Raw genomic sequence first — 15,517 nt, forward strand, 5'->3', positions numbered from 1 at the left:
GTAGATTTCTTCCACATCAGGCTACTTGCTCTGACACTTGATGCTGAAGCACAATTCATTTTGACCCTGCTTGGGAAGTGTTTTTCTGGTTGATTGATATTTACTGTAAAATTTATAATTTTAACTGTGACCTTAAACAATAACAAAACATATTTGACAATACTACAGATGCTATTTTTGTATCTACCAGATACCTATGAAAAAGGTACAATAGGTACAAAAGGTACAATACGTTAAAATAACTTAAAGCTTGCAGTGCTTTGTTAGATCACTTATGAATTTTCCAAAAGCTTTCTATACCATCAGCTCTCAAGTTAATTTTACATATTCCTTTCATTCATTACACATTTCTCCCTTTAGTTAGGGAAGGACACATGAAGACTTCCACACAGAATAAAGCATAATTCAACACCAAAACAAAGGAATCCTATATGCAAAATAGACAGCTGTAGAAATGAGAAAGTTGATCTTTAAATTAATGATACACTCTTTGCCAGAGGTTTTGAACCTCAGAATGACAAAAAAAGTTTCAGAGGTAAGATAAAATAAAGGATGAAATTTTTGTTTAGAGAATTCAACGCACTTTTCAAGTTTCACAGTAAGCAATTTTTGAATTAAAGAATATTTACCACTCCCAGTGAAAAGGAGATACTGAAAAGTACTTACTAATTTCCAACTGTATAAAATATATTTATTTGTCTCCTCCCTCCTGTATTTTCCTATTTCAAGATAGAATCCTATATGTGTAAACCACAATGGACATATTACATATATAATGAGCACATCTTCAAACCATAAGAAATACAATCAAAAAGATTTAATCTGATCTTTTGAATCAAGCATGAGCATATTACTTTCCTTCTTTCCTACTGAGGTATTCACAAAATGATGCAGACATGTCTGACTTAAGAAAAACCTCCTCATTATTATTAAGAAATACATATGTAGAAACATACTATAAACTTACATCTTCATTTGTTGTTTGATTGGAGCTGATCAAATATGTATGAAAACCTGAGAGGCCAACAATGGACCATACTGAGAAAAAACACACCACAGCTTCCAGCACAGTAATTAAAAGTCAAGGAAATATATGCAAATGGGAAAAGAATCCAACAACAAGTAGTTAACAATCACAAAATACAGGGTAGTCCACAAGTCCTTTGAGATCCCTGAGTACTTCAGAGGGGTCAGCAAAAAAATAAACTCAAGGCATCTGCTTAGCCCAGACACAGCACCACCCCTGCCAAACACTGGAGCAGCAGCGTGTGTCCAGCCAGCAGACTGCTGGTGTGAGGTGCAGTGTCCAGGGCTGCACAGCCCAGGGACACGGGTGGGAGCTCGTGGGGCGCTCTCATGTGTGACTTACAGGGAACAGCACAGGGACACGTTCAGCACAAGCATCCTCACCTCCAAAGGAGCAGCAAAGGTGTGCACATGCATGGATTGGTATACTAGGAAAAACAGTCAGTGCTCAACATTGCATATTTACTACAGTTTATATAATTATTTTAACTCTAAAGGAGTCATTATCTCATAAGTAAGACAATAAAGTTGCTTCTAAACTTTATAGAATCAAGCATAAAGAGGAACGTTCCAAATTTTCTGTAGAAGACTTTCTTCTATGGCTTTTATTTGTTTATTTACACAAAACAGCCATGAACTCAGAATGCATCTGCTTTGAGAATGCTATTTTCTATAATACTTCAGTATTTTTGGGATTTATATTAAGGGAACACGATTCAACACAGGGCTTTGGTTCCTAGAAAAGCACATAAAATTCATCACTAGGAACAAAATTATGAGAAAAGAATAGGATAAAAATAATCTGTATATTAAACATATCAACCTTTAGTGAAGTCAGTTTCCAAGACAACGTCAACTCAAAATTTTCCAGAACAAGGACACGGCCTTAGAACACAGAAAATACACCCTTATCACAGAACCTATCAATAGAAGAAAAATATGACAGCTCCTCACCATTACACAGAGACATGGCCTGGAAATTGCATGGATGGACATAAATACTTGCAATAAAAAATACTAACGTTAGTTAAAAGTGAGAAGTTTTGTATTGCAAGGCTGCTTATCCCTAATGAACTGGGAAATACTTGAAGAGTCTGTATAATCTTCCCTAGGACATATTTCAATCAGAGTGGTTCAAAGCCAGAAAAGAGCCACTTGCACTCTGAGCAGATCTGCTCCAAAAGCAGCAGGATGACCAAAGGGCACTGCTGAGCAGCAGGTTCACTACTCTCATTTCCTCCTCAGGCTGGGTGAAGTCAAACCAACACAAGACAGGAACTCTGACTCTCTGCCACAGCTACAGCAAGGAGTACGAGGGATAACCGGTAAGGAAAAGACTCTTGGCAGAGGGTTCCAAAACATGTAAAAGAAGAAAACCACCCAAAGAGTGGAAATAGTAAGGAAGGCTGCAGAATCTACACACCAGAAGGAAGACTCACCAGGTCAGAAAAGAAGAACCTTAGAGGGAAAAGAGCTCCCTGCAACCTGATATATCACCAACAGGTTCCTCATCACAGTTCATGATCAAAAGGCTGGTTCACTTCAAGATTTCTTTTAGTTCCTCATAGCAAGGGATATTTTTCAGTTCCCCACACAATGATCCAAAACCAACTTGAGAACAGCAGGGGTAGCTTACATCAAATTAACCAGAATCCACTAATTCAACCTAAGTCCACTAACTGTAAAACAAATCTAAAAAACCAATGTATTCTCAAAGTATAACCTTGCAATGTGTTATGGTATAGTATCTTACTAGCATCATACAGTATAATTTTCCCTTAGTATCTCACACAGGGTTGTTAGCAAGATTTAAATGTCCATGTTCTCTGTGCCTGAAACAACTGGCTCCAAAGTAGTATTCCCAATACTATTTGGACAATGTAATTTTTTACTTTATTAATTGTAACCAAGCGTTTAAATTGCCCAACATATCACTATCAAGTTAGGCATTTCTGCAAGGTGTGCTACTAAGCTTTTTAAAGCAGCACATCTCTGAACAAAAATGAATTCCAGGCCACTGCTCCTGTACAAAAATCCTCAAATGCATAAGTGATTCTCTTTTGATTTAAAGAAAACAGAAAGCTATTCTCAGTTTGAAAATAGTTTGAAAGAATTATCTTTTGTAAGAATTTACTGTAATTGTTTTAACTGGAAGCTACTGTAGTGGTATTTAGAACTGTTTGTGCTTTTTAAAATTATTTGTACGGAGAAATTTGAACATGTCTTTAAAAAGGGAGTTTACAGCTCAGTGATTCCACCTGATGAAGACAAGCACCCAAAAAAAGTACCTGCAGAATTTGACACTTGGGAAAATTACCTGGAAAGAGGTCTCTATGTACAACTATGAATGACAGTTTTTTCTTCCTACCTTTGTGTGGAAAAGCAAATTGTGTGAGGCACAATGCACAAATGGGAAATAATCTTTTTACAATGTCTTTGTGAGAGGTGAAAACTGTTTATTCAGACAGGAACCATTCAAAACATATACATAACCAATGGGAAGCTGACTGTACAGAAATTAAGCGGTGGTTTCATCAGTTTCCCATTTTTTTATTATGTTAGCTGCTTTCTGGCTCCATTCTCACCGAGTAGAAAATATACAGAAGGCTACCATGAAGTGATAAAAAGTAATGGAGCGTTTCAGAATAGAACTACAGAGTGGCTTGTGTTGGAAGGGACCTTAAAGGTAATACAGTTCCAACCCCTGTGCCTGGGTAGGGACATCTTCCACTAGACCAGCTTGCTCAGAGCCACCTCAAACCTGGCTGTGAAAATTTCTAGAGATGGGTCATCAGCCAAATCTCTGGGTAACCTGTTCACATGTCTCACCATTCTCATTGCAGACACTTTGTTATGGCAAATCTATACCTGCTCTATTTCAGCTTAAAACCTTGTTCTGTCACTACAGGCTTTGCTAAGAAATCTCTTTGTTTTTCTTATGAGACTTCTTTATATACTGACAGACCACAATGAGATCTCCCCAGAGCCTTGTCTTTTGAAGGCTGAACAACAATTGTACTCCCTGTGTATGCAATTTACATACTGCTATGTCACTTAATGCAAGTTGCTATTTGAAAATGACTTCTCTAAAAACATAAAGAGTAGTTTCAGACATTGAGTTCTTCAAGGAAAGCATGTTGTTTCCGTTGTTCCAAAATCTACTTTTTCTACACCAAAAACAACCAGCCATTTTGGATACCTTCAGTCATAAAAGCAGAACAATTCTTGAATCTTTTTAGTGAAACCACAGCATGTATATAGTGCAAATATATTTAAGAATTCCACCACAAAACATGAAGCATATTTAATGGACTTGGAAACTACAGATCTTTGTCAAGAGTACTGCTCTGCAAAACATGAAGAATAAAAACCATTCCAAGCTATAGTCTCTTTCCTATCTCCAACATGTGGCAAGAAATCCTATTGTGTAGAAAGTGATGAAGTCATTAACAGATAAGGTCAGTTAAAGCACACATTCAACAATAGCAAGGAAACAAGCAAAACCATCTCAGATGTTATTTTGCAACATCTACAATATGTTTCAGTGAAAGGATATCTTGCAGGACTGTCCTTCAGAGCATTGAGGAACCCTGTTTGTTGAGAACCTGTAGAAATAGAACCCAGAATTACCAGCCAAGTAAGAAACTGGACCATGGGCTGTTTTTACTATAGTTAAAATAACTACATTTGAAGATAAGCAAATAATCATAGATTTATTAATATGAATCTGAGAATATGTTGCTCAGCAGCAACAACATCAAAAAAGCCCTTGAGCAACTTATCAGGTTTAGCATCTGCAGGATATTTTCTCAGTCATACCAAATTGATGCACACATACTTTCCCATGAACAAGATTTCTGATTATTTTCAGACCTAATATGGAAACAAAAATTATAACCTCCTGTTTAGTTTTGAAATATCATTTTTCAAAGTAACTTTTTTACTTGAAAAATGTATTCTATAAACTTGGATTCCCAACTTTCCATCCTTTGTTTTGGACGCAAAGCTGTCTTATTTATAATTCTGCTCCTACTGCACCTACACAGAAGATTTTTCTAATAGGTTACTATTGTCTCTGGGCAAATAAAATACAATCTAGTTGCTGAAAACAGCTCAAAAGAAGCATGAGCCCATCAACTAGAAATGTAGAAGCATGCAAAGTGAAAAAGCACTTGGGTTCCATAACCATGAGATATTAATCAATTAGGGTGATTTCACAATTTGCTGATTGCAACAAGTGAATTTGTTGTAGAAACTGATTTAACGTGACATAGCTACAAGCACACAGTTTGAACTTTACTGTATAACATAAATTATTTAAATGCATCAGGCTGAAAGTTTTCCTCAGAGCAAAAATTTTCCACTTAGCTAAATTAATCTGAAGATCTGTATGGAGAGAAGAACCTTGTCTTGACAAGAATAAAGAAATATATGTATAATTCTCTAGACCTAACTGGTCAATTTTACTGTTTATTGTTTCAAGTGGGAAGTTACTTACCTTGTATTTCTTGAGCCTTTTCAGACTCTTTCAGGTTCTTAGTCTCAAGGTTCAAGACTAATAGAACTTTTCCTGCTTTCTTACTATTTTTAGCATCCTTAATGGCAATGGCAGCAGGTAGGTGTTATTTCTACACCTTGCTGCTGGTCACAGTCTTCCAAGCAGTGCCCAAAACATGAGAAGGGGAAGGCTGTTCACTGCAACAAACAGGTGAAATACTGATGCCTCAAACAGAGATGAGCAACTGTAAAGACAGATACTACTACTGGAAATGCGTTCAACTTGGGGAGAGGGAAGAAAATATTGCAAGACAGTACCTCTAGTAACTGATTTACAAATTAATTTTATTATCTTCAGTGATGTTATGTGCACATTTTCTTAAACCTAGAAAGAACAAATTTCCAATATATGCCTCAGAAGGCCACAGAAAACAAAAAGATGTATCTTATATCTCATCACCTCTTAGGCCCACCAAAATCTGTAAAATGCCAACTTGCAAGATGCATTATAAAAAATATACAAACTTTAAAAATTTGTCTAAATCAAGAGGTGCTAAAATAATTTTTCCAAGACTTATGTATGACTTTGAAATATTGTCATAGTCTGAGGAAGGAAGGAAGGTCATAGTCTGAGGTGTAAAAGCCAGGACTTTCTTCAGGCATGCTAACAAAAAGCAATCTATGCCAGGAACAAAGGTTCAGATTCAGTAACTGAGAATCCTGCTTAATGGTTAGCATCAGCTAAAGAACTGAAGAGCTAGAAACCAGAACACAAATTGTTGAGTGATAACTATTAGAAAGACAGACAGGACAACTTCTAGAGGTATGGTAGGCATAAAGACAGTGGAATGACAAGAAAACCTTATTTGTAAAGAACTCTGTTTTGGACACTGTCAAGACTACAGCAGACAAATTTGAAAGCTTGGCTTGAAGTATATCAATTGATCATCAAGAAACTAATCACATTTCATACCTGCTCCCATTGCCTTTGAGGACTGACCAATCTTTAAAGCTTAAGGATGTTTCTTCTTATCTCATTCTAGGTAGATGAACCTCCATGGCGAGAATATTTTACAGTTGACAGGCAATTCAGCATTTAACATTTACTATACATAATCTGTAACACCTACACAATGCTCAAGTGCTTCTCAACTACACAGAGGCACAACTAATTACTCCACTCTTTGTCTAAATCATACTCAAGAGTTAGGTTTGGACACTGTAAATTTAAAACCCACTAGATAAATCTAATTAACATACATGAAATGAAATACTGACATTATACTGATAACTCATATACTGAAAACTAAACAAAAAGCACTGAAGTCCTTGTGAAACAAAGGTAGGTTAGTGTCAAAAATAGCCTTATGTTGTCAGACTAGGAATGTTTTCAACTACTGAACACTAGTAAAGATTGCAGAAAAACCCCCATGTGTCTTTCTTCTTAAATGTAAAAGGTGTGCATGTATATGCTCATGTATGTCCAGATAAGTAACAAGCACTTTATTAATGGCAAGTGTTCTTTTTCCAATAATTTTCCTTTCTTAAACAATATATAAATCTTATCTCTGCTTTTTTCAACTGGTATTGGAAATGCTGTATCTGGTAGTGGAAACAAGTTGTTCATTGAGACTACCTCAGAATTACATATCCCAGTTCTAGCCTATGAACTAGACTTCTGAGCTATAGGAGGGCCTCTCAGTGCTTGCATCATAGTTTTGCAAAGAACAAGAGCAAGAATTCTGCTCTTTAAAACACAACTTTTCCCTGCATGTTGTAAACAACTTCAGAAATTGAGCACAATCTGACATATTTTTCCAGTAAAACATTCTCTGAATACTATAATTATGAAGTTAGTTTTATAAATGTGTCATATACTGAAATTATTATTTCTATCAGGTTTCTGTTGCAATACAGATTACAAAGGAATAGACAGATCACATTTTCAAACTGGTTAAGGCAATATCCTATATAATAAATGAAAAGTATAGAAGAGTCTTCTAGCGATGATGGGTTAAAAAACCCAACTTACAAAAGGTGTTTAAAGACAAGTCATGTAGCCTGTCACCATCATATAGGAGCAGCAAAATTAGTTAGGGGTATGGAAACAAGACAGTACCCAGAAGAGTTTTGACCTCAAACACAACCCAGAATACAAATAAAAATTAGTCTCAAACTCATTAATATTTCTGATTCATATGACTCTACTATGAATTAGTTATTCTCAGAATGCCTATGCAAATGAAAAAAAAAGTGCTAAGAATAGGGCTGAGAATGGTGTAAAGTTAAACAGCAACCTAGAAAAAGTATAGCTCCAATCTATTTTCTAGTAATTTACCTCTTTGTCTGGATGGCAAGTGATCCATGCTAACAGTGAAAAAGCACATGGAAGTTCTTTAAGTAAATGATACTACCTGTATACTTGAACATACAGTATGTATGATGCTTTTCCAATTAATCATCCATAAAAGGACAAAAAAAAAAAAAAAAAAAATTAAGACTGCATTAAGGTAAAGCCAGTGCCAGGCCAATGACTACTATGAGCTGTGCCTACTATAGAATGGGACTCACTGGGGATTGTGAAGCTTCAGAGAAAAGGCAAATAAACAAACAAACAAATAAATAAATAAACCCTGAATGATCAAAATATTAACTTAAAAAACTCAAGCAAATGGCTACATACGTAATCTGATTTCACCAGCATACTTACGAAGGATGACGTGGGTGATAACGAATGCAAATATAAAGACTGTCAGAAAGGACAGAGATAAAATAAACATATAAAAAAATCTGTAGTTTCTTTTCCCCACACAGTTGCCTACCCAGGGACAGTGGTGATCAAACCGTTCTGAAATGAGAGGCAGAAGAAAAAAAAATGGAAAACAATTAATAAAATGCTGTTTATTCAAAAAAATGCTCTCTGAATACTATATTAAAACTCATGATTAATCTGGCATTTGCAAAGTAGCCACAGAGAAGTTCTTATTTAGAAAGGAACAAAAAATAGAAAAGAAAAAAAAAGTACTTGAAAGAAACCTTACAGTTTTTAAAGAAATCAAAGCATGGCTGAGGTGAGTTCCTGTTAAACTAATAGACTAACAGCCTTATTGTGACAAATTGTGCAGTCAGACCAGCAAGCATGTATTTATCCATTGTCACATGGAGCATTAGCACCTCAGTTGTATTTGATTTTTTCAAAACAAGGTGGCTTTTTTCCCTTCAGTGAATCTTCTACTACCGATTGGAATTTCTGAGGTTCTTTCCTTTACATCTGTCATGATCACACCTCTGACTTATGCCTACTATCATATCATCCATCCATCTGGAGCATGAAATATTTACACCTTCCCACTTCCTTTTATTGCTTCGTTCAAGATATTCTTCATTCTAGACCACCTATTTTTCCACTTGGGAGTTGATGGTGTCATGTAAGATCATTAAAAATAGCAGAACCATTCACATCAAACATTTTTCAAATGTTAAAATTAAAATACATAATATAAAACCTGGTAATCTGCATGCTGTCACCCTTTGCACTATAGTCTGTGTCTCCTTTTTACTAAGTGAAAGCCTTTCTCTTTACGTCCCTGAGAGAACTCGTTCATGAGACAGGAAAAGGCCAGGGTGGATCACAGAGTGTCCCCAACATGGGATAATGCCTCAGTGCTGGAAAGCAGCAGAGGGAATGGCTTACTCTGCTTCTCCCTAGGCAGCCTGGATGCACCCTCCACTTCCCAGTATGCTGGGAATGAAACAGAGGTATTGCCAGGAAACAAACTTGCATTTCCTAACTTTATTTTGGAGAGATTGCACTGACAGAATTTTAAGGGTTTTTTAATCAAATCCAAGACCATAAGACAGATGCATTCATGCTGACTCTTTCTTTCACTCTCTGATCCTTGTCCAAATCCTGGCTTGCCTTCTGTGATTTTTATGCCTCCACTGACGTACTATCAAACTATTCGTAATTCTACAGGAAAGGCGTGCTATAAATCCAAAGTCCTTTAAGCCCTGTGTTAGAAAGGCACATCTGACCAAGTATACCAGCTTATTTTAGTTGTGGATTTATGTTAAAGGCCTGTATTAAAGTTTTTTCTTGAAGAATGTATTTAGTATTATCTTCATTTAAAAAAAGTCAAAACAACAAGCGCAACAGATTTTTGAGTCTACCAGACTTTCAGGGGCTTTTTAAAAAATGGTTTTGCATGACAGCTGTTTGGACCACATGTTTCTGTCATAAATCTGTTCCAAATTCCAGCAGGGCTATTCAAGGTGAAGTTACTGAACTTTCTTAGGATAAGGGTTCATAATATTGTGATTGAGGGAGTACTGCTAAGAATACCAAGAACTAAACACTCTGGGTAGGTGATACTACCTTTTCTCAGTGCACTATAGTTGTATTCCCAAAATAAATTGATGCTGCATTTTAAAAGTGTTTGTCTTTAAATCTGTGCTTCTGAATGAGCCCTCATATTCTGATAAACACTCAATTTAAATTCTTTCATATATACAACTCATAAGCAAACAACACCACAAAGAAACATAGCTACAAAGCCATATTTTACTATAATCCTTGGGTATTTTTGTACCCTACTGCTAAAAAAATACATTACGTGTCTTGGAAGATGAATTCCATATACACAGATTCATTCTCCTCTATGCTGACACAGTAGGAAATGAATTATAGAATAGAGACAGACTTCAGGCTGTTTCTAGCCATGAAACAACATTTAGATATATGCAGACATCTATTTGATGGATTCGGATAAATGCAGGAAAAAACTACGCACATACATAGACACAACCCCTCCATCTATAAACTCATGTTCCTATACATCCACACGCTCCTTACTGATGACTGACATGCTGTTTTTAACCTATTTTTCAGTCCTCTTCAATTTCCATCTTCAAACTTTCCAGGTGAACTGAAAAGCTCTGCTTTCTCAATAAGTACCTTACTACTTATTGTGAAGTTAAGTAACTACCTAAGATATTTACAAAGGAGGAATGGGCCACAAAGGCTGGATAAAAAAACCACTCCTACAGTATTAAACTTGAATCAGAGGCATAATGAAAAAGAGGCATAGTTTACATGAATCTTATGATAAATACATTTAATCTCTTTTTTTCTCAGTCAGAAAATAGAAAGGCATGTGACGTGCCACAAAACAGTATATTAAAAGGCAAGATATTATTCTACTCAGCAGAATACAAATATGCAAATGCAATTTAAAGATAACAGCCTTACAGCTTGTGAGCTGCTCTGCTTAGTTATTCATGGAAGAGAAAACTGCCAACCCTGGCAAAATCAAGAGACAAATGCTAAGCAGAAACTTCTAATGTTGTTAAGAATATATTAAATCTATTAAATCTAGAGGTGTTTCTTCTTCATTAGAAAAACACATGACCTAATAAGTATTAATGAAGAAGTAACACAGCGTCTTAAGGTTCACCTTCAACATTCCAGATGCCTAACAACTGAACAACCAATGATTTTGTAAAGGAAGCTCTATCTGACATCTCCACTTGGACAATGTTGTCAGCAAAATTAAGACAACTTAATTGAGAAATGAAAAACTACTGATGCTGAGAAAAATTGGAATTCCAGGCCTCATGAACTTAAAATGCAAAGCAAATAGAAATGCAACTTCTTGTGAAGAACAGACTGTTAAGAGGTCATGACTGCAGTTCTGGATAGTTAACATACTACTGTATTTAAACAAACATTTGTGGCAAGGTTAATGTAAAAACATGAAACAAATACAAAACATTGGTAACATAAAATCTTGTTAATATAAGTGTATTAGAACTCATAATGAGGGAAGAAGAAAGCTGAAGCACTCCATGGATAGCAACATTGTGGTATATCATCCTCCTACACTCAAGTTCAAACAAAAGCAGCAAGATATTTGCCTTCTTGATGTTACAGCTGTATCTTGTATCTACCTAATCAAGAACTACTGATAGAACAGATGGCCCAGTTTCTACCATTTCAGTGGGTCTGTGAAGTCTTTTGCCTGTGTGTTCATGGCTCTCAATTTGTAGGCCAAGCCTAGCACTCATTTTACCCAGCAAAGAGGTTTTACCCAGAGATTGACCTCTGTCAATCTCATTTTAGGTTGACAGAGCCAGATGAACCTAAAACTATGGCTTTCTTTTGCCTATCTCCTCATATCACCAAAGTTGGCCCAAGTGAAGCACTGAGAACACACTGCCAGAGAAGGGATAAAATAACGCCTTCAGAAGCAACTAAGCGCTAATTCAGCCCAGATGTGACACCAACCTTACTAGAGGTAAGCAGCTATCACAACTGCAGGAGAAATACAGTTTTGATTAATTTTTCAGGATCTGAGATCAAAACCTGAAGCAAATAAAAAAGGCCTGAAAAAATGTGTGAAGAGTTTACAAGGTACAGCATCAATAAAAAGAGGAGATGAGTAAATGGAGACTATAAATGCTGCTGTACAAGTCACAGAAAACCAAAGAGGTTTGGATAGCAGAAACTGTCAGTAACAATAACAAAGACTATTTCACTACTCTTTCCCAAGTGATCAGTATCTTTGAATTTAAATAATAACTTCTGAGGATAGCCAGCACCCCCTTAAGTAAATCCAAAGGATGAGGCTTCACAAGATAATTGAGCCAATCCAAAACTTTAGTAGCAGTGAAAGAGATGATAAAATGCTGCCTTTCCTGCCACTTCATCCCACTTCCTTCTTTCATTGTGTAAGCTGATAATGAATCAGGTCAGTTCCTTGGACTGGCAGGAAAGGAAAAAAATTATTTTGCTAATTGATGAGTGGGAAAAACTGACTTACCAATGGCTGTGTTACCAAATGGTCTGTGAACAGGCACAAACAGGAGAATCATGGAAATAAGGAAAAGAATAAATATTGAAGAGGAGGACATTCAAATCCCTTTGGATGCAGCAAGCTGTAGCTGAGTGGCCTCATTAGCACTCAGACTGAGTGGTCTCATTAACACTCACTCAAGTGGTCTGATTAACACTCACCTCATAATCTATGCTAACTGGATGACAGAAAAACAATACACATTCCCCATTTTTTACCTACTCTGAACATTTATATTTAAAACTTGCATTAAAAAATTAACTAGTGGATATCTCAGATAAAAACAAAACTGAGAACATTTCCCATTTTACTAAGCAATGGTCTTACACATGCAGCTTTTCCTTCAGAAGCCACACCAAAGCATGTTCCTTGCTGCTCAGAACCAAAAAGTCAAATCTCTACTTTTCCACAGCACAGCATGTAGACTCCTAAATACTTAAATGTTCTGCTTCCATTCTTCAATCACTACACTCCAGGAAACCAAGCACAAAATGACCCAAATGCTTTCCTTCCCTTTTCAAAACATTTAATGAAAGCCTAATAATTTACAAGGAACACAAAAGCATTTTTAAATGGAACATTTGTAGGCCAGCTTGGCCCTTCAGTTTGCAGTATTTATTAACTGTTTCCTCTTTTCTTTGTTCAACTGGCTCACTGCACACCAGCTCACATTTTCTAAAGCTCAGTGTGAAGGTAGGACTCAAAGACAAGAAGTCGACAGGTGCAAAAATATCTAGGTCACGTTACTAGGAGATTCCAGTGAGCAAGAGCTAGAATTCACTTGGTAATTTTTCCACCCTGTGCAAGTAAAGCATTGTAGGACAAAGGAACAAACCTAAGGCATTCTCTGAATGCTACCATCTTTACTTATAACATGCAGACATGTATCCCATGACTGGAAAGAGTCAAGAGCCCACTATGCAAATCCTACATCAGTAGAAAGTCACATTACAGCTCAACCAACTGGGCCAGGATTACTCAAAATTACTTTTGATAGTAGCAGGAGCACAACATAGGACTACAATGCCCATTGTCAAGGACTCACACTGAGGAATTACGTAGAGAGACTGACACATCTGCATGTACTTAAAATGGTGACAATAAAAGCTTTTGGAAGGACTATGATGTCATGATATGATCACATCTATTCAGGCTTCTTGACTTCACATTTCATACAACAAATACTACTTTCAGAATTTGATTGCTCTTGAAACAGTGAAGAAAACAAATGAGGTTTTTAGAAGTCCATATAAGAAATATGTTTTATTACAAAGAGTATTTATTTTTTTCTAAGATACAGCAGTCCAATCCCAACTGCTGACTGATGCACACAAGCACAAAAACAAATATAACATTACATTAAGTTCTTTACAGTCAGTTCAAAATACCTGATAATTTAACATAACAAAAAATTTATATCAAATAATCATAGCATATTCATAAAAACCATCCTTAGCTCCAATGTTCAGTTTCACCGACTGAAATCATCACTCCTATGAAAATTATTTTTTAAATAATATTTAAAAAACCACCCCCACTGATAGGATTTGCCATCAGCTGGCAACAGCAATCAAATACTTGGATCAATTTAAGTTACACACCATTCACCTGCCTGACAGTCATTCTGCTGACAATAGCTTTGCTGTTACTTTTGTGGAATGAAATCTGAGTAGAAATTTAAATGAAAAAAGCAGTGAGTAACAAAAGATCAATTGCAAATTACATTTATAGGCATAATGATGTTATTTTAGAACATCTGTTATGGACAATGCACAATGGATCCTCTAAATCACCAAGCTTCAGCACTTTCATACAATGATTCCAAATCAAAACACCCTATGAAAACCAAACAGAAAGAAAGCATCTTCTAGCCTCATGTTAACATCTGGGAAATAGTCACCAAAAGTTTACTTCAAATTACATTCTGGTCACTAATCTCTACAAGGTGATGTAAACTGAAACAGTAATGTAACACCAGGAAAGATGGGACTCTATAAATGAAATAAGTTAATAATGTGCATGGGTATCTATAACAAAAACTCAATCAGAAAACCAAACAAGGGCTACTTAAGGTGTATTTTACTTTCATGACTGTTTAACCTGTTCCAGATAGCTATGCTATTTGGGTGGGGTTTCAAGAAAATAAGTTGCCATGACAACGTTTTGCATGCTAATCAACTTCAATATTTGTAGACTATTGCTATTCACAAAAAGAAAATAAACATGCTTAATTTTCAAAATAAAAATAGCAATTGATTCATTAGGAAAACATCCAGCCACTGCCCTAGGATAGCTCATAGTAATTAAACTGTATTGTCACATAGATCACTTCACTGCACCCTCCAATAATAAATATTGACTAATTAACAAACTCCTTTGACTGCATGTGCATTAATGGTGACATTTTCAAAGGCAGCAGCAGCAGTTTGGAATGGCTGCTCTTTGAGAGGTACAAAGAGTGCACCATGAAGGACCCCACTGCTTAACAATTTCTCTTTATGTACCCATTCGAGTACGTACACCCTGCCATACCCAGGCAAGTGCCTGACACACACCCAGCTGTGGAGGAAGAGATTTTAAAACCCCAAATTTGTCTCTAGAAGAAGCATAGTATCCTTACCAAGTAACAGCATCCACAAAGTTTATGAATTAGTTTCTCTCTTTTCTACAGGAAGGCACATTTTTTTTACACACTTCCTTTGCTGTCTTTTACCAGAATTTGAGTTTTTTAACCATTCTGCAAATTGTTACTGCATTGAATGTAAATATGTGTTTATTTTCTTAGGTTCCTAATTTTTCTAACTGATAATTTCTCTCTTTAATTTTTACTCTGACACCTTGATATTTAGAACATCATTTACACAGTCAGATGTTCTGATCATCTTTGCATTTTTCATGTGCAGACCAATGCATAATCCACGACCTCTCTTAAATAACCTATAATGTAATTTTATTTCTTAAAGAGACTGATATATTTTGCAGTCTGCTGGCCTAGGATTTAGAAACCCTGACACACACGCCATACTCCCTGAATTTCCAAAGTACATCTAATTTTATAAGTGGCACAATCATAAATAATACATCACTTCTGAGAGTGTTCGTGTGTACGCCATTTGACAGCTTCTTGTTCTACCTTTTTGGGG

The 15,517-nt window shown here is 36.0% G+C and overlaps 1 protein-coding gene across 7 annotated transcripts in view; it reads right to left on the reverse strand.

The window, feature by feature from the left end:
* ZDHHC14 (zDHHC palmitoyltransferase 14) overlaps positions 1 to 15,517 on the reverse strand; it is a 93,553-nt gene that overhangs the window by 12,728 nt on the left and 65,308 nt on the right. For 6 of the 7 annotated variants that reach the window (XM_021532093.3, XM_021532095.3, XM_031504358.2 and 3 more), the window contains 3 exons: positions 8,234 to 8,371; positions 4,583 to 4,631; positions 968 to 1,070 (listed from right to left, as the gene is read on the reverse strand). In XM_021532093.3, coding sequence (XP_021387768.1) covers positions 968 to 1,070; positions 4,583 to 4,631; positions 8,234 to 8,371 — 290 coding nt within the window. The remainder of the gene's footprint in view (positions 1 to 967; positions 1,071 to 4,582; positions 4,632 to 8,233; positions 8,372 to 15,517) is intronic. The other variant, XM_021532097.3, reaches the window with a different exon arrangement.

The sequence above is a fragment of the Lonchura striata genome, chromosome 3, assembly GCF_046129695.1.
Source record: "Lonchura striata isolate bLonStr1 chromosome 3, bLonStr1.mat, whole genome shotgun sequence".
In the NCBI taxonomy this organism is placed as follows: domain Eukaryota; kingdom Metazoa; phylum Chordata; class Aves; order Passeriformes; family Estrildidae; genus Lonchura; species Lonchura striata.